At 39.7% G+C, this 19,809-nt stretch overlaps 1 protein-coding gene across 1 annotated transcript; it reads left to right on the forward strand.

The window, feature by feature from the left end:
* Positions 1 to 12,441: 12,441 nt before the first annotated feature.
* Positions 12,442 to 19,325, forward strand: cabp2a (calcium binding protein 2a). The gene is made up of 7 exons (XM_069687861.1): positions 12,442 to 12,507; positions 12,840 to 13,061; positions 15,705 to 15,735; positions 17,575 to 17,709; positions 17,904 to 18,013; positions 18,188 to 18,335; positions 19,039 to 19,325. Exons 1-7 carry the CDS (start codon positions 12,451 to 12,453, stop codon positions 19,062 to 19,064), a joined length of 729 nt encoding a protein of 242 aa, XP_069543962.1. The 5' UTR covers positions 12,442 to 12,450; the 3' UTR covers positions 19,065 to 19,325.
* Positions 19,326 to 19,809: the final 484 nt, after the last annotated feature.

Genomic DNA, 19,809 nt, shown 5'->3' on the forward strand with positions numbered 1-19,809 from the left:
CGCCCGGGGAGGTTTTGTCTTCGTTGCTCACAGCTCTTCCTTCCTCTGACTTTATTAAAGGGTGGTGAACATCACAAAAGATGTGAGGAACTTTTCACTAATTTAAGAAAAAAATCTAACAAAACTTTACTGAAATTGACTTTATGATTGCAATTATTATGATACCCCTGAAATTATTTGCCCTAAATGTAATAAACCTGATTCTGCTGCTGAACCTGCTGCTTGAAAGTTTGGACACTTGTTGCTGCCGAACCAAAACGCACATTTGCATCATAACCACTTCATATATTGATATCTTGTGGATACTATGACGTAAGACCAGATGTCGTATTTGGACATCTGGATATTGTGATAAGGCATAGGTTTGGTCTTTTCCCGGTTTTAAGGTCTGCATTACAATAAAGGGATGCAATTTTCTGAACTTCCCACAATTTTGTGTTATTTGTCTTTACCCATTTGTCATTATATCCATTTTTTATTAATGATTATTTATCAAGCAATCTCCTTGTGTTGTCTAAATATTTTTGGAAAATCAATGATACCAATGGATCTCTACAGTATCATTGCAATATCGATATTTATTGATCGTTATTTGGTCACAAGTAACGTGATGAATGATTTCTGTCAGTATCGTTTCAACACTTCGTCTGCAGCTGGATTTCTGTTTCTCTCTCCATTTTTTTTTTAATGTCTCTTTCTTTACACCCTAATACTCAGATTAACATGGAAATAAAAGACTCTGGGCACATCAAATCCAAGTTATAATAACAGACGAATTTTCCTTTCATTGATCAACCTGACAACTTTTTTTTTTTTTTTTTTTTTTTTAGGTTTGTTTTGTCTTTGTTTTCTATCCATTGTTCTAAAACCATGATGTTCAGACATTTTGACTTGTCACAGCAGGAAGAGCACAGATGTTCAAAGAAAGATTACATTACAGATGGCCGGCTTTGTTCCATTCAAGTGACCCATTAAGCCAAGGCAGCATGACGGTGCACAATAGACCTTTTTCATGGCAGACAAGCACAGGTTTGCGTTCGTGCATGTTGGATCGCTGTCGTTGCTCACCGGGACAGTTGATGGAAACTGAGCCATCATTAGTTCACACTGAGCATTTCAAAAATATCTGCAGTGAAAAAAGGTCTCTACCAAAACCCTGAAACTCCTGCTGCTACATGCAAATTAGCTTTCAATAATTTTGTTATTTTATGCTGTGGTTTTTATGTCAAAATTTAATGTCAAAGCTCTATTTCAGTCTTTAAAAATACATATTTAGGTTGCAGTGTCAGTAATGTAAGTGAGCAGTGTTATCGCTAATTATTTTGTTTGTTTATTTTTTAAAACTTTTGACTGCAGACACGCCTAAAACACATCTTCCTATTTTAATCTGCATGTTTCATGCCTACGTGTCAGGTCTTGCTCTGTTGGGATCAACCCGCCTCTCTTTGTCTTTTTTTGTTTTTTTTTGGCGTCTATTGTGGGAACATCCACTTAATCTCATTCAATTACTGGTGTGGTTTAACTGTTCCAGACCTGCCCGTCTTAAAAGCAGTCCTGCCAATTCTCTTCAACATCTACATCTACATCTCAGAATCGCATTTGTGGCCCAAAGCCCGAGAGAATCAGACAGTGCTGACCACCAGACCGCACTGATAGGAAGTGTGTTGTGGTTCGTGACATGCATGCAAAGCACATTCCTATATGGGGAAAGTAATAAACAATGGGAAGCTCTATGAAATGCAGAGGATTGAGGACAAGCCTACATCAGCATCCGAACGGACGAGATCAGAGCGCGAGACAGGAAATAAATGCGGGATTATTTGAGATGCCACATACATGAACAGGAAATGGTGTCAGGCTAAAAAAACAACAACAAGGAAACAAACAAAAAAAGACGAGATGTGTGATCACAACTGACACACTTCTCCAAAATATATAACTTTTTGATGTCATTTCAAAACTAGTTACACATGACTGTACACATTCATAAACTTGATGCAGCAACATCAAAAGATATATATATATAAAACAAAAACAAAAAGACTGCTGCTAAAAATAATGTTCCAAAATATATTGGCCCAGATCAATTAGCACGTGTGTGTGATGGTGATATTTTCCAGGCACACGGATGAAAAAGCAAGTGAGGGATTCGGATACAGGATGTGGGATGAAGGATGGAGGGATGAGAGAAGGAGGAGCAACATCAGCAGGAGATACGCCTCAGATTATCACCCGGTGTCGATGCTCCAGAGACGGTTAAAGAGGAGGGTTGGGCGCCAGCGTGACACAGAGAGACACAGGACATCCTCGTGGATGCGAGCCGGACCGCGAAGATGAGTGACGTGAAAAGCGTTTCGTCCGTGGAGGTGCCAGAGGGGAAGTTAATAAAGAAGGTCAGTGGATGCAGATGCCAAAAAAAAAGAGAAGAGATGTGACTGTAATCCTGCCACTGACGGCTCTTACAAACTCCACATGGTTCACTGTGGTGGCAACAAGGTTTGGCCTCTGGGGTCCGGCCGGCAGGCACTGCTTGAATTATTTATCCACAACTTTTTAACAGAGTGATTGTTTCATTTTTTTATTTCTTTTAAAAACAACATAAATGTCAGAGCAGTTAGTGAGAAAGTAAACTGACTATTTCCTTCAGTCGTATTATTAGTTTTTAGCTTACTATTATTTGCTGGTACATTATTAGATTTTTTTTAATTTATTTTTTAAATGCTAATTGTCAATGCTATATCACCTACAATAGATGTGTGTGCTCTCTATCTTGCTGTCGTTGCTGCCTCTTCTTTGTCTCAACCTTTTTCCGCTTACTTTCTGTCAAGGTATTTGATTGCATTTATTTTTGAAGAGCGCCGCGACTTGCATTCATTTCAGCGCAATGATTAATTCATAATCTCTGTTGAATGACAAACTAACTCCCCTTCCCGTTTTTGACCTCTTTGTTTCGTGCTATATTCTCCAGGGTTCCATCAAGAAGAGGATCGAGTCGTTAAGGCGATGGAGTTCGGCGAGTCTGAAGAGGCCGTCGAAGACCAAGGCCAAGACCTTGAGTCTGTCCTCCCCCGTGGAAGACCCCGAGGACATCTGGCTGCAGGAGGGAGACCGGAGGAAGCTGTGCCCCATCGTTGACTCCGTCTTCGGACAGGTAGGACTCTGAACTGTTGAACAACCGTAGCAGAAGATGTCTGTAAATCGTAGTTCGGACTAAAGAGACGGAGATGTCTTCGAACGTTGCGGGGAAAAGTTGCAGCCGTGTGAACTGTCCTGTCTCTGATCAGCTGAAGCCAGCTGATGGTGTCGCCTGCTACACAGTTTGTCAAGTCGCAGCTGGGCAGTTCATTAGAGCTCATTTATCTCATTAAAGGAGATAACAAGTCCTCTAAATGACCAAAACAGAGGAGAATCTGACGAAACAGGGAAAGTCTGCGGCCTCAAGCTCATGCCTGCGTAAATTTGCAGAAGCCCCTCAGGTTTTCCACTGAAGCACCTGCGGGTGCCTCCTAATTCTCTACCCTCTTCTTCTTCTTTTTTTCTTATTGTTTCATCACAGCTGAAAATGAAACTGTTGCAAGTAACTTACTATCACTTTGTCATTCATGTTTTATAATGCTACAAGTAGGGGAAAATTACATCATAACACGAAGAGGATTATTTTTTCATTTCAATTGAAGAGCATGTGGAGAGTGTGAAGATCAAATTAGCAGATTGCTCACAGCGTTCGTTGCGTCTGAGTGCGCTCGAAATGCAAATCTGTGACGGTGTGAAACGCACACGGGGAACACAAGTCCGCTCTGTGGCTGTAGTTTGTTGGCAGAGTCGATAACGTCGCGATAAGTGACAACTTAATGTGCAGTTTTTCAGTCTTGTATGAATCAGTTGTCGCTCTCGTGCCGATTTCAAAAGGTGTATAAAATGTGGTTTCTTCAGGTGGAAGCTTTGTAGTTCAACTCTGTGTGCAGAAGCCTGACGGACGCTTTAATATCTTGTAGGGATCGTTTTGTTGTTGTTGTTGTTGTTTTTGTGTGCTTGTGGCTGATTTTTAAGTGTATTAACTAGGTTTTGTTTTCTCACTGGCTTGGTCTGGATTTTTAGCGGTGGAGCTCAGAGCATCACAACAGGAACGCTTTGACAAACTTTGTGTCTGTAATCATCACCTGTGGCTTCATTCGGGTTTCTGTTCTGGTTTGTGTTGTTTACCGGAGCAAAGGGGGGAAAAAAAACACTCAGGATTGTTTGTGTTTCTGTAAACCAGTCGTCTGATATTTTTGTGGAACATTTGCTCCTGGGGAGGAGGTCCTGGCATTACAATGGTTTTAAATAGCTGCAAAAGACCAAAAGAGACCCAAGTAGACCTGCCTCATTGCATGCTCTTCGTCACTCCTTGCCTTTTTTAGCGCATATGTTGCTGCTTAAAGGATGTTGTTGTTGTTGTTGTTGTTTTCTATTGCAACAGTGATTTAAAAAAAAAAAAAAACGGTAATACACAGGTAGCAGAAACGGTTAATGGTGTCACCTAAAATGGGTTTACGCTGACATTGTACATCCAGTGAGTCAGAATTTCTCTCCCAGTACATCAATGGACACTTCAGAGGCCAAACAGCTTGTCATATTATTTCTTGGGTTTACCGTAGAGAAACTGAATCCCTCTTTCATTGTTTCTCTGCGTTGCCCAGTCTCAGATACTTCGTCTCGTCTGAGGTATTAAGTGAAAATGTTTTCGATCATACAAACGAGACTAAGCAGCCAAACGTGGAATTCTGCTTTGGCTTCATTGAAGAACATCGTTATCAATATGTGCCTTACAATAGAAAACATGACAGAAATAGCAATAGCAATAGTAATTGCGACGGGGCTTAGCCAGCGGTGAGGTCGGGGTTCATGGGTTTTTCATTTGCCTACAATCACAAGACATTCATTAAAGGTCCACTGAAAAGAAAAAGAGGTTGTGTTTTGATGTATTATTTTCTTTTCCTCCGTTTTCTTTTTCTTTTTTTTATCCTCCAGCTCTCATCGTTCTGATTTGTCATCCATACGCTGGGAAACAGATGGACTGAATGAGAAACTGGGGTTGTGTGTGGGGGGGTTGGTGGGGGATGTCTTTTTGATTGACAGGCCTGGGGTGCAGTCCGGTTCCCCTAGGGGCAAAGTGTCCTCGGGTTCCCAATCAGTCGAGTAAGATCCTCCCTAGTTTGTCTGAATACGGTGATTTCTGGCTCCAGAGCAGCGGCCAATAAAATGACGATAATAGTAAGAGCTGTATTTGTATGATAGACTTTATTTAGGTTAATTAGCAACTTGCTTTACATTCAGAAGAGAGAGATATGGCTCTACCTTCCCCTTTGAAATGCTGCTTACATTTTAGGGGCCGTTCTTCACAGTGAGTTGTTTCATTGCACCTTCAAGATTTTAAATTATATATTTTCCCATTGTGAATTTTTTTTTTTAATTTTTTTTTTACTCATGTATAGGGTCTAAATACTTCCTCCACTATAAAAGTACCACAGCTGAAATTGTGAATTGAAAGGGAGTCATGTCAGTGATTTGAGAAATCATTTTTTACTGTAAACTTAATAGAAAATCAGTTTTCTTATTGTGCAACTACGACTGCACCTTTTTTCTGCACTGGTTCACACATTTTTTATTTTTTTTTGGTCATTAGTATGCTATAATCTTGTTGCTGGCTTAAAAAAGAAATCCAGTCCAATGATATTTTTTACAGCTGAATGTGGGAAAATCTCATGATCCAATTTATTGTGTGGCAATCAAACCCTGTAGAAAACTACTCTTTAGAGCGTTACATAGCATTCTCAGTGCCCGATTGCACATTTTTAATATGCATTAAAATTATTTCATATTCGTATATTGTGTTGTGTATATTGTCCCCTTTTTCTTATCTTTTCTTTTTTTTTTAAGACAACTTCTAATCCATAGAACCTCGACGACCTCGGAGGAAACTCGAATCTAACTTTTAGGTCACATGAAAATGCATAAACAAAATTTGGACAGGTGCAAAAGGCATTGTGGGTAAGTGGGCGAGAATGAGAGCAGAGAATGTGGGACAGTCCAGACGGCCGTGTGCGGTTGCATTCTGTAAAGTGACGTCAAGTCGAATGGAAATCCCTCCCCAATGTGCCAGCACTCGTTTTTTTTCTGACCTCGACACAGTTAATTTGGGATTTTGATCCGAGTCCAGGTGTAATAATGATTGAATTGAGTGGCGCTGGCTTTGGTTTTCATCTTTTTTGTTACTTTTTTTTTTTTTTTTTTCTATCCTATCTCAGCTCCTGGTCTTCTACTTCACTCTCATTATTTACTCTACACATCATTTCTGAAAAGATACGAGATGATCTCAAATTGAAAACGTGTAAATTGAACAACTCGGACTTTCCATCCGAATCGGCTGCATTCTGGCAATTGATGGATTGACTTTGAAAACATATTCTGTTACGTTCCCTTTATCAAAGCAGCAGAACTTTAAGCCGCATTTATTTTTCCCAAATGGAGAAGAAAAAAAAAAAAGCTGACATTGTTGACGCATTAGCAAATACTTGAGATGCCCCTGCCAAGGCTGTCTGCCGAGACTTCTTACACACCTCCAAGGGAAGGGAGATATTCAGTTGGTTGCGATCTGCAACCTCACCACTAAATGGCACTAAATTCTACACCATGTTTCTGTGATGCGTTTGCAGTAAGGCCATGTTTGCATTACAGCTCAAACCTATATTTACTTAATCGGGTTCATCTGAATTTCATCTCAACTCGAGCCGGCACTCAGTTCATCGTCTTGTAGATTATCTAGATTATCTCACGTTTAGGATCAAAGGGCATTGTGTGATGTGTATGGATGGTGTACATTTTTCCTAAGACTGAATGAAGGGATGCGCTCTCCTTACGCCTATTAAAGCTCTCTATCAAACGGGTTCAGTATACTACACATAAGAGTGTTATAACCTGTCTTTAATGCACTGGGACTATGGTTACCAACCTCGTATGATATGCAGATTGAAACGGTTTAATGAAACTGATACTATTCAGGCTGCAACTGGTGTGTAGTTACAATATGATGACGGTGATGAAAAAAACCTGTCCTCCAATTATTTTATTTATTTATTTTTAAAAGCGTCTGCGTAGTTTCATATTTAAATCATCCCGTTTGCCTCGCATGAACTTTTATACTGCCGTAGTGCTAAATTTGTGTGTGTGTGTGTGTGTGTGTGTGTGTGTGTCAACATGCCTGTGTAAGCACGCAGACACGCCTCTTCTCAGCCAAAATGTTTGACCTGACCCTAAAGCAGAAGCTGTTAGCATAGCATGCAAAATCCTGACTCTTGGAGTGTGTCCATCATGCTGTTTACTCCCCCATCGCTGGATTTTCTGTTGGCCTATCTTCCATCCTGGTCTTTTAGGCATCTGGTGTGCTTGTTGTTGTCGAGGGACGGCGCATGAATTCTCACCCAGCTGCTCTGTTCGGCTTTTCTGTTTTTTTGGGGGGCCCGAAAAGCTTTGTGTGTTCACACCGAGCTGTTGGTTTTTCAAGCAGGGTGGCCGTGCCCGATTTAATACGAGAGCTACTTCTCTTCTCTGCGGCTGCATGTGTTTACTTTCTTATGCATGCATTTAACTCTGCATTCGTACAACAATCTCCACTTAATACCACCTGAAGCCGCTGTTCCAGTTAATCCCAAGGATTCTGTTCATGTCTGTGGAATATATAAGAAAACGTAATGCTGGGAAAAGCCCCATTACAAGACTGGGGTCTTATATAACCGAGACGTTGTGGATTTTAAACCCTTTGCTGCAAGTCATGTCGTTATTCTCTTGTCATCGCTACTCAATAGGTTCTGTACATATGGTGTTTGTTTTTTTTACATTTCCCCCAAAGTTCATAGAAAGGTCTGACTGTAGGGTCTGGAGGAGAATCATGTCTGTGGAGCTGGTAGGGACTTCAGTGTTTGCGCCACTATGTTTGAACTCCCATTTTCCCAAATACCATCTCCATACTCATTATCACGTCCTGCTGCATCTCTGCTCTCAGCTTTGGCTTCATGTGACGTCTAAAAATACAGAAATGTTTCAAATGTATTCTTTTACTGAAACGATGGACCGGTGTCGTGGATAGGAAGGCCCGAGGCTGACATCTGGTGGTAGTGCATGAGTGTTATCGCTAAGCCCAAGTTCATGTTTTCATCATCAAGGAGCTGAGCTTTGCTGCCTTCTGCTGGCGATATAGTGACAAGAATGAATCCTGTAATTCCTGCAAAAAGGACCACACAAATTAGAAAACCTGTATGCAGATCTGTCTTAGTTTATAGTAAGTACTGCAGTGGTTAAAGCAGCATTCAGAGGCTTTACTTAAGCATAAATATAAATACAGCAACATAAAAGTACTCCAATACAAGTAAAAGTCCTGCATGAAAAATCTTACTGAAGTAAAAGCACAAAATTGAGTTGAGGTATTAAAGTAAAAGTCCTAGTTGGTCCCTCTGACTGATATATTGTTATATATGACATCATTAAATTATTAATACTGACGCATCAGTGTGTCAGCAGCATTTTACTGTTGTGCTACTGGAGCTCGTTTGAACTACTTTATATATATATATATACATATACATATACATATAATATACAGTGACACCTGCTGAGGGGTCGTCAGATGATGACTGGGAGAGAAACGAAGAAAATGCAACGTTCCCTCTAACCTTTTGATTTATTTACTTTTATGGGTTAGATGTTGGATATTTTATAAATCAAATGGGAAAAACTCAAGTAAAATACAAGTACCCTAAAAATGTACACAAGTACAATATTGAGTAAATGTACTTTGGTATTTGAACTGTGTAACTGCGGTTTTTACACAGCCAGAAGAGGAAGGCCTGCAGAGATGACTTGCATTTAAAAGTTGGGCAACAGTAATTTTTGCAGATACATATATTTGGATGAACTCAGGAAACAGATGGAGGGAAGTCAGCAGTCTAACAGACGGATATTGAGAAATGTAGAGGGACACAAAAAAAATAAAAAAAATTGTTAGTTCTCCTAAACTGACCATGGAGGATTAGCAGGGCTGCAGGCGCTCAGCATTGGCTTAATTCATACTGCGCTAATCTCTGGCACACATACAGCACTGCATGATGAGTACACAGCAGGCAACAATACACACATGAGTGTATTATATATAGTGTATTGTATATTGGATGTGTGTATACATAAATGAACACACACAGACACAAATGGATTATAAATGTTATAATGTATGGATGGGTACGTTTTAACACCCCGAGCTGATCAGATTATGTAGTATTTTTTTATTTTATTTCATTGCCATACAAGAAATTCCGGGAAAATCCATCAAAATAAAAAAAATACAAGGCTCTTACAAAATGAGAAAATAATAATAAACAACTCTATATTTGTTTCGTGATAAAGTCACGAGGTTAGAAATGCCCTTTCCTTGATGCCATCTGGTGGTTTTATACAGACCTTTACTTGTATAATCTTTATTTAATCAGGTAATCCCAATGAGATCAAAGTAACCCGACATGATAAAAGAATAGATACCACTGAGTAGATTTGAAGTTTAAAGTTTCAAATCCTTAGTAATTAATTCAATTTTATCACGTGAAAAGTTGTAAATGTCAGTCTTCGGCAGCCTAGTATATTTTTATGAGCGTACAAACAGACCTCTGTTGTGTTCCGGTTTGGTTTAAACGTCATAAGAGGAAGTGATTTACTAAAGCCGCCGTCGCAGGTTAACAAATCTTCTGGCAAGTGAGGATCTGCCTTGTTTTGACATCCCTACTACCAAAAAAAAAAAAAAGTTAGTACGAAGTAATGCAAATAAAAAGAGAATGTGATGATTTTCAAATCATGTAGACCCATGTTATATTATGATAATAATAAACTTTATTTGTATGGCACCTTTCATCCAAGAAATGCAGCTCAAAGTGATTTACAGCAAGATAATTACATGCAGTTTTTCACATAAAACAAGGAACATTTACAAATGTAGATAAGAAATGAGATGCATAAGAAACAGATCAACTTTAAACAGTCAATTGAAAATGGTAAAAGACAACTCATCAAATGTTGAAACTGAAAATATATATAATATATATGCTCATTCTGAATTTAAATGGCAGCAACACATTTGTTATAATATCCATCTGATCTTCACCTAATAAGTAATTAAGTTGTCAACTAGAACAGAACATTTTTGGAAATATAGTTTGTATTAACATCAATGTGGTGAGCAGAAATGTACAAACCGACCCTCCCACTACCCCCAACACTGTTATAAAAAGACGGAGCAACGCAGGCCGCACCAGTTATGTCCAGGATTATCTCCTTTTACAATAAAAAAAAAAAAAAATAGATAATCTTCTACTTGAAAGATGCAATAATCACAATAAACTCTGTCACAACGTAAAACCAAAGGTTAAAGCTTAATCTGAAGTAAAAGGAATCCATATTTTCTGAATAAGAAGTTTACTGGATTTATGGGGGCCAGCACTTAATATGTAATATTAATATTAATATGCAGAGTATTTTACAGTTTACGCTTCACGCTGACATCAGTGGGAATTAAACCTGTCGACACAAACTGCATCCATATTTCCACCCCCTTTCTTCTCAGTTGATTTGCGCAGCGAGTGTTCATCAGATTTAATCATCATACGCTTTGCATGAAGCTCCGCTACTTGTGATCGAATTACGCCGAATAAACACGCAATTTTAAAACGACACATTTTTTGCCAAGTCATCGTGTGTCCAAAAAACATGGTTCAGACATCGGCCAGATTCTACACAATCTCCACGATACAACTCTCTCTCTGAGTATTATCAAATGAAATGATGAAAGATTTGGATAGCTTAGACTATCCTGAATAAAACAAAATATATAACATGAATGGTTGGCTCGTATGATGACCAAGATATGAGTTTAAAAGTGAAGGTACTCAAATTGTCCTGAAAATAGCTTTGGGTTCATAGGTTTAAATAATTATGAATAACTATTTAAAACAATTGGAAGAAAGAAAAAAAATTGTATGCTTTTAAAATGATTATTCTCCACCAGAATTACAGACCTGACACTCGGACCATGAGGACCTGGCATAGTATTTAGCTAATATTCAATTAAACAGGTAGATTCATTTAAAATAAAATCTGAGTTTTCTTTTATTTAAATAAGAGTTCAATTTGAATGATTTTTGGGATGGCCTTATGCTTCAGAGTTTGAAGAGATTTATTTTTTATTTTTTTCCAATCATTTGTAATTTCCTTTGATTTTATTTTATTTTTTTAAATTTTATTTTTATTTTTTTAATCTTTTCCTACATTTCCAATTACTTTCTTGAGGTTATCCCTCTCTTTCCAGTTTTATCTAACCTGCTGTAAAAAGGGGGCAAACTAATAAAAAATATTCCTCCTCTATTTATCCCGCTTCGAGCCCATATACTCCACTGCCCGTCAACACAGCTCTTTTCCTCTAATCTGAAATGCAAGGGATTAAACAGGCAGCCAACTCCATCCATAATTCTGCCATTTCCTCTCTCTCTCTCTCGCTCTCTTTCTCTCTCTCTCACACACACACACACACACACACACACACACACACACACACACACACACACACACACACACACACACACACACACACACACACACACACACACACTTGCATATCAACAAAGTGGGTTCTGCCAGACTCGTCATTTTTAGACGATAAGCACGACGTTGGAGAGGGGAAAGTGGGTGGGATGGATGGATTAGATTAAGTTGGTCCAAATTCAAGGGATCACTCGTGGCAAGAGGGGGTGACAGATAAACAGAAAAAATACTCGGTGTCTGTGTTTGTGAGAGAGAGAGAGAGAGAGCAAAATGGTCGAGTCATGCAATCAGAGCCAGAGTCTGGCAGCAGCAGGTTGTTTTGAGCCCAGATATGACCCAGCTCTCGCCACCCCGCCCCGTCAATCTCCACCACCCTGCCGCTATTCCATAAAATCACACGTCAAAAGTCTCAAAGCTCATCATGACAAGCCTGCAGCAACCTATAGGAGTTTAGGATTGAACGCGGCACCATACAACCAACTTGCTTCTCGCCGGACCAATAGGATCTGGGATTGTGGCACATGCCCCCGAGAGGACTCGCTTTTTTAGCAGTGGGAGTAGTGGTGGTGCGAGTGGAAACGTTTGCCTTCGTGTGACTGGATGTTAAAAGGCGTTTGCCCCCCCATCCTCCTCCTCCTCCTCCTCCTCCCCCTCCCTAACCCCTCCCCCAGGATGCACTGGATCTAGTATGGATTTTGGACTTTTGAGTGACGTTTGAACAGAGAAGGGGCGATAAAGAGGGGGACGAAAAGAAAAACGAGGAGAAAACAGAAGTGTGGGGAGAAACAAGGAGGAAAGGGAGGGGGGGAAAGACAGGAAGAAGAGGGCAAGGTGATGGGAAACATTAACAAGGCTTCTAAAAAGAACAAAAAGAACAGTCAAAGCCACCAGGTAAGGACGCTTTTAATTTCTCTTACGAGAAGGAAAAAAAAAATGTAACAGATCGAGAAATGTAAGATGGTGCTCGTCTTTGTCGAAATTGGACGTTTTGTGTAAGTTATTAAAACATTTGACAGTTTTCCACGTACTTTTGAGCTTCTAAACAACTTCCAAATTTGGATAGAACAGGCCTTGTTAAATTTGATTTGATTATATCCATGTAGTTGCATATTTGACGTATGATTGCCAGAGCAAAAAACAAACAAACATGCGATTTAGGCGGTTTTTATTGCAGCCGGTTGGAAGTTAGGTAATAACTTGATCTGTTTCATAATCCTCTAAAGGGGATGCCACCCTCAGAGCTGAGCGGCGCCCCGTTGGCCGCCGCCATGCTGGGGGAGCTGGGTGGCGCAGGGGAGGTGGACACGGACGACGAGGACGAAGGAGGGAGCGAGCGTGACTTCGACGAGCCCCTCTGCGCCCTGGTTAAGAACTGCAACATGCTGCACAACATAGTGGGGCCCGCCTGTATCTTCCTCAGACAGGGCTTGGCACAGACCCAGCTCGTATGTATGACATTCCCATAACACCACACAACCACACGCTTCAGCGAGAAAAATAAACCGTCTCTCGTGCATCTCATTCATCCGTCCATCTCCACGGCGATTCGACTGTTTGACGGAAGGTGACGTTCAGGTCGTCTGCTAGTCGTCAGACCCTCGTGTGACTGCACCCCTCATCAAACCGACTGCATGTACCTCCGTATCAGCATTTTTTTTTGGAGTAGAACCGATATGTGAAGTTGTACTAGAAGCTCTCGGTTTAAGCGACGGAGAAGGAGAGCATTTTTTTTTTTTCACGGTTAACTTCTACGAATCTCGAGCCGTAAAAAGAGAATAACTGACAGCTCCTGCCCTCACAATTTGTCCAGATAGTAATTTAGATAATGAATTCACCGTAGTATTGGCGCTGGGGGGGTGTACTACGTACCACGGATTTCAGATTGATGCCTCGCGTCGTGAAAGTAGAAGCTGGCAGAGATCAATAACGTTAATTTCCTGACTGTGCCGCTAATTGAAAAGAGCCATTAGAGCAGCGTTATAGTCAAAGTGCACAGCTGGCTTTACTGACCTGAGATCGAGGCTGTCGGACGACCTTGAGCCGAGTCTGGAGGAGAAATATAGAATGATGGGAATAATCGCTCTCTTCATTTTGCTGTATTTTGTACTGGACCTTGGTGTGTTTTGGATTTTTGGGTTTGAAGCAGCCAATTTTGGGCTTCAGAGAGTTCATGTCTGCAATACCAACAATACCAACTGACTGTCTTGACACGTACTTGAAATGTGCATGTGTAGCACCTTCATGGTTTTGCAATGGGTTATGCTTGGAGCAGTGGAACAATGTCGCCAAATTAACTTCAAAATCACCATTTTAAAGCGGCTATAATCAATTGTTTATGATTAGTAGAAAATGCTAAATCAAGATGGTGATCGTGGTTAATATGGGCAATATTTGCTTCCTAGTAGCTTTAATGAGCCATCTTAATCAATTCAGGATGCATGTTTTTTGGAGTAATATTAGCAAATGTTAGCTTTCAGCTCAAAGCACAGCTGCGCATGTTCGTGTAGCGTGGCTTTAATTATTATAAATCCAGTTACCCAGCAGCATTAAAGTCTTGGAAAGTGATGGGATTCCTCGACAGAGTCCACAGATTAGTCGGCGTGAGACTGATGGTCTTTACTGGTTATTAATCTCTCTTAATACCTTTTGTTGTGAACTAAAGAAAATCTCTCGTAGCAACGCTGTGAATCGGTTCTTCATCCTTTTTGCTTTCGGTGTTTTTTGGTATCAAGTTATTGCTGCAAGATAAAATAGCTGGACTTCTTTCGAAAGCAAATCGCCGCACATGTATTTTATTCCAAACTTTTGTCAGTGTTGTCTTCTACTCAACGGTACGAGTAGCTTGGGAACGAAAGCAGACAAGAAAACAATGGACAGACGAAGAATTGCCTCATCACCTCCGTGGTTAAAATCAACCTGACACATTTTTCTCAGCAAAAGTGACAATAAACTAAAGTGGTCCATGTGAGTGTGGTGGTTCGAGCCGTGCAGGTGTGCTAGTGTTCGTTTAATCAAGAGCCAGGCCGGACAGCCGTGCAGATGGAAATGCAGATGGAAAAAAAAAAAAAAAAATCAGATAGGGAAAATGAAAAACCAATAAGCCTTCGTGATTTGTAATACAATTTACCGCTGTAATCTCTAATCCAGGCCTGTATTATTCCTCCTGCTGATGTCGCAGCCTCGCAGAACACGTCGTGAACAAACTTATCCCGGAGTCACCTTTTATCCAAGCAACGTTCTCCAAAGCCAATTCAACACCAACAACTATAGATTGTGTTTTTGTCTTTGTGTGTGTGTGTGTGTGTGTGTGTGTTTTTATATCCAGGTGGGGACCTAAACCTGAATGCACAACAACCTGTGGGGACAAAAATGGAGGTTCCCGGTGGAAGAATCTTTGAGAACGTGTGACTTTGTTTTAGGGTTAGAATTAAACTCAGGTTCGGGTACTTTTTTGGCCGTTTAGTTGTGATTGTGAAGGTTCGGGTACATTTTAGATGTTTAGTTGTGAGTGTTAGGGTAAAGGGCTCGGGAAGGTTTTATATCGAAGAAAATCGAATGGGACTAGTGAAAGGAGTTTGTGTGAGTTACTTTGGTACCGTTTAAACTAATTTCTCTGACTTTTTTTCCCCCTATTTCAATCCAGTTTTGTTTGGCTTCTTTGGCCAAACCGAACCTGTTTTGTGTTGTCATGTCGCATCTACTAACATTTCAAAGGCTGTTGTGAAACATATGCACGACAGACTTTCTCCATCAGCAGGAGCTAAATGGGATTGCGTAGCAGATTGACTAAAAAGGTCATCGGGGTCGATCAGATCAAAAACCAAATAATCCTGTAATAGAAAGTCTGCTCGGGCAGATGATCAGGGAAAGGAAAAAAAAAAAGGAGCGATAGGGGTGAAGCAGGGAAGCCACACAAACAAAAAAAAGCTAAAATGCTTCTGCCGTTTTTGTTTTGTCATCGTGACTGAAAAATAACAAGATACACAAGATTGAGAGTGTAACCTGACTGACTGTTGGTTTCTCTTTGTATGCCCTTGTCTCTCTCTTCCCCCCCCCACCCACCACCACCACCACCACCACTGCTGCAGGACAGAGACCTACGACCGGAGGAAATGGAAGGTACAGATATATATATAAAAAAAAGAAAAAGCTTAATCCAAATCCTCAATCCGTCTCTCGCTCCGTTCCCTTCTCTTCTTCCCGAAGCCGGCTCCTTTCAAACCTCCCGTTTCACTGTGAAAATGTGTGCTTTAATGTACAGCGCACAATACAAAGACATTAAAGACTGCCTGCTTTTTTTTTTTGTGAAGGATTACTTTTTTTTTTTTCAAAGGAAAAGATTATTCCTCAAGAGTTTAAGCACAGTTCAAATCTTCCATCCCTCCTATTGCTCAGGTCTGGCTCCCACTTTTCACACAGAAAAATCAGGAGAACGTAATTTGAATATGGAATAAAGAGTCACTATGACTTGTGATTTCTTCTTTAACATAGAATCTGAATATATCTGTAAAATTGAAGAAAATAATTGAACAGTGAAAAAACACATTAAAACAGACACGTTAACCGTTTGTTTTGAAGATGTTAAAAATGTGTAACTGTGATCAAACTTGGCATCTCTTATGCTGTAAAGAGGTTGTAATTTGTGTTTTTCCAATCATAAGTTGTCCACCGATGGCTTTATAGATCAGTTATATGACCTTAATCAGATTAAATATGAGGTTGCATGGTTGCAAAATCCATGTTGGCAAGTGCTTATGCAACATATTCCGTAATAATACATTTAAAAGAGTAAATTTAGCTATCGGTCTCTCTTACTGTCAGATCACGATGGACAGTTAAAAAAATGATTTAAAAAAAAAAAAATTTAAAAAGTAATCCAGCAGCATCAGAGATTTTGTCCTTATTTATTTCTTGCCTTTTTGCTTTTCCTCAAAAACTAGTGCCTACATTACCCACAATGCAATTTAACAGCTGCCAGGTCTGCTTTACTAATAGCCGCTAATCTGGCCTGGAGTTTTTACAAAAATTTGATAAGATCACTTCTTTGTAACTGCACACCCCGAGACATTTTTCATTTTCAGACTTGGGTGACATCACCAGCTAATCTTTATAAAACTGTCTTCATTTGATAACAGCACTTCCATTGACCTGTACACAGACTTTAATATGTAAAATCGGTGAAGATCTACCATAACGTTTTTGCAGTAAGTCTACAGTATGACGTCGAACAAGTTTCACAACCCAAATATTGTTTTTAAATCTCTGGTTTATAACTGATTCATAAAACATTACAGAATGATTGTTTTTTTTCTTCAATCTTTTCTTATGTAACTTTTTTAATTTCCGCTGTGTGGAAACCCTGAAAATTTGAATTTTTTTTGCAAAAAAAGCTTTAGCACACAGTAACAAGGACATGGCATGTTCCTTTACCAATTCAGATACAAAACATATTTCCATAAAAAAAAAAAAAAAAACATTATTTTCCTGAAGTTTTCACATTCTTCTTCTGCAATGATTTAATTGCACCTGACTTGGAAAACTGCGCCACCAACTTTTTATTTCATTGAACCAACAGCTAATATTTGCAGGACAATGTGAAAATGCATTAATTAGCATTTTATTTTTCTGATTTTCTTAAAATTTGGGTAAAACCCCCCCCAAAAAAATCTGTTACAGCTTATAAACTCTTTATGAACGGTGCTTTATGAGAAAGTGCTGCCAAAATTAGAATCTTTCAATTAAAGTCAAATATGAGATTATTGAGATAAAGCAGCCAAATGCAGAATTTACTTTGGCTTCACATCTACACACTCAGTTTAGGACCCCTGAAATTAACATCTGAAGGCAATACATTGCCTTTGACTAATTATCATGATTACTGTATTATTTAAACAACCATAAAAGTTCTACACAACAGCAATATACTTTCTCTCTCTCACGTGTATTGATTCCTTGCAGAGTTGCGTGAGGCCTTCAGGGAGTTTGACAAAGACAAAGACGGCTTCATCAGCTGTAAGGACCTGGGAGAGTGCATGAGGACGATGGGATACATGCCGACCGAGATGGAGCTCATAGAACTCAGCCAGCAGATCTGTGAGTCCTGCACACCGACGGACGAAACACACATCTGTGGTTCAATCAAATCTTCCATTTAGGTTGTGTTATTACGTTATTTTTTTAAGGATTGTTTGGTAAATAATCAAGCCGCTAATTTGTTTGCATGTTTTAGACACAATAAAGATAATTTCCTCTCCGTATGCGTTTTGTTTTTGTTTCCTGTCCTCTAGGTGGCGGCAGAGTGGACTTTGAGGACTTTGTGGAACTGATGGGTCCCAAAATGCTGGCTGAGACGGCAGACATGATTGGAGTCAAAGAATTAAGGGATGCCTTCAGGGAGGTCTGGAATTTTACAGCACTATTCATTTTTAGCCGAATATACCACTTACATATTTTCCCCAAGATAAACTAGAATATATTCCCACTTTTCCTCAACTTTACCTTCAATTCAATTTCTTTTTTTGGGAGGGGGGTTTAAATGTTTAATCCAACCCAATCGATTCTGCTTTTCTAGTTCGACTCTGACGGCGATGGCCAGATCAGCCTCGGGGAGCTGAGGGAAGCCATGAAGAAGCTGATGGGAGAGCAGCTCAACCACCGCGAGATCGACGAGATCCTGCGAGACGTAGACCTCAACGGGGACGGACAGGTGGACTTTGAGGGTGAGTGACTCGTGATTTTAGGTGAGACGGCTGAGTAGAAACAGATTGAGGAAATAAAGTGGGAAAGAGACGAAACAAGACAAAAGATCATTAAAAAAAAAACTGCTTTTAGATGATGATTGATTTTTTTTTGGTCATTCTGATAATCAGGTGTGATGGAATCTCTGTTATGATGCATGCAGCAGGAATAGTGGATGTTAGGAGGCTAACCTGGGGACTCCACCGGCTCCGGTTCTGTCACATAGTTCTGTTACGTCATCTGCACGGCTTCATAACCCAACTGGAGCGTTTCAGAAACAAAACGTTGGTCTGCCTGTCTTTTTTTTTTTGGTGCCTCCAGCACTAGTCAACGTTGCAAAATGGGGTTTTTTTTGTTTGCGGTTATTTTTTTTTATTTTTATTTTTTTTATCCGTTTTGCGTTTGTTGTCGTTTTCTTCTTTTTTTGCTGTCGCATACAGACAAAGTTCATGAAGTGTTGCAGTGGTTTAGTTATTAAAAGATCATAACTATTTCACATACAGCTCATATAGCAGGAGAACACGTTTCTTGTCCGACTGGGGGGAGACGTAGACGTTAATGCAGGGATGTGGTACACGACCGGGAGTCTGCAAAGGGGGGGTTTTATTGTGAAAATTGACCGGATTCTCGGTGCCGTTCTTCTTTCCTTCACCCTCGATAACCACATTTTCCTTCTTCCCACAGAGTTTGTGCGAATGATGTCTCGCTGACTCTTCTGCGAAGCTCGTTCTGCTGCACCGAACACAGACTGCGTACTGTTAACTTTCTCCTCTGATGTACAAAGACTTCTCGGTGTCTGTAATTCTTCACTTACCTCCGTCACCTCTCACGTACTCAAGAATTTCTTCGATGTGTCACTGTTGTACGAATGTAAAATGTAATACGTGCGTAATCGCAGATTATAGAGCGATGACTCAGCGAGGAGAGGGCGTAACCAAAGCTGTGGTGTCTTTAGACGTGAATTCAAATTTTAATATATGTATATATACTTATATAAAAGAAGTATATTTAAAAGCTTAATAGAATAAAAGCCAATCTTCATTGGCAAAAATGCACACAAAAAACCTTTAAAAAATGATATATTTTTGTTTGTTGTTTTTATAATTATATGAAGTTTTATTGTTAGACTATGAATACGAATGGCACTTCAAGAATCTTCCATTTAAACTTGAATGTATTTTGACTGTGATTGTGTGTAATATTATTCCCAAGTCCGGTAGAACAAGTGAGTAATGTGCTAATAGAACAAGTACATGAGATTAGATCTTATTTGTGTCTTTATTGTACAAACATGCATCGATGACCTAAATTACTTCAGCTGCGCACTTTTGACAATCCAATCAATGCAAGTAAATTAAAACCTTTCTAATAACTAATTTTTACAAATCTTTTTGATACCTATTTGATAACAGTAACATGATGATCCTTGGTGTTTGCTGCACATCTGTAAACATC

Source organism: Brachyistius frenatus, unplaced genomic scaffold (genome assembly GCF_029030835.1).
Source record: "Brachyistius frenatus isolate BFR_SWC_R1_liver_20210118 unplaced genomic scaffold, ASM2903083v1 Contig_497, whole genome shotgun sequence".
NCBI classification, from domain to species: Eukaryota; Metazoa; Chordata; class Actinopteri; family Embiotocidae; genus Brachyistius; species Brachyistius frenatus.

Coding starts and splice junctions, on each gene's coding strand:
- cabp2a (XM_069687861.1), top strand. CDS start 12,451: ATGGGAAACATTAACAAGGCTTCTAAAAAGAACAAAAAGAACAGTCAA. Junction 12,508..12,839: donor AGAACAGTCAAAGCCACCAG/GTAAGGACGCTT, acceptor AATCCTCTAAAG/GGGATGCCACCCTCAGAGCT. Junction 17,710..17,903: donor AGAACTCAGCCAGCAGATCT/GTGAGTCCTGCA, acceptor CCTGTCCTCTAG/GTGGCGGCAGAGTGGACTTT.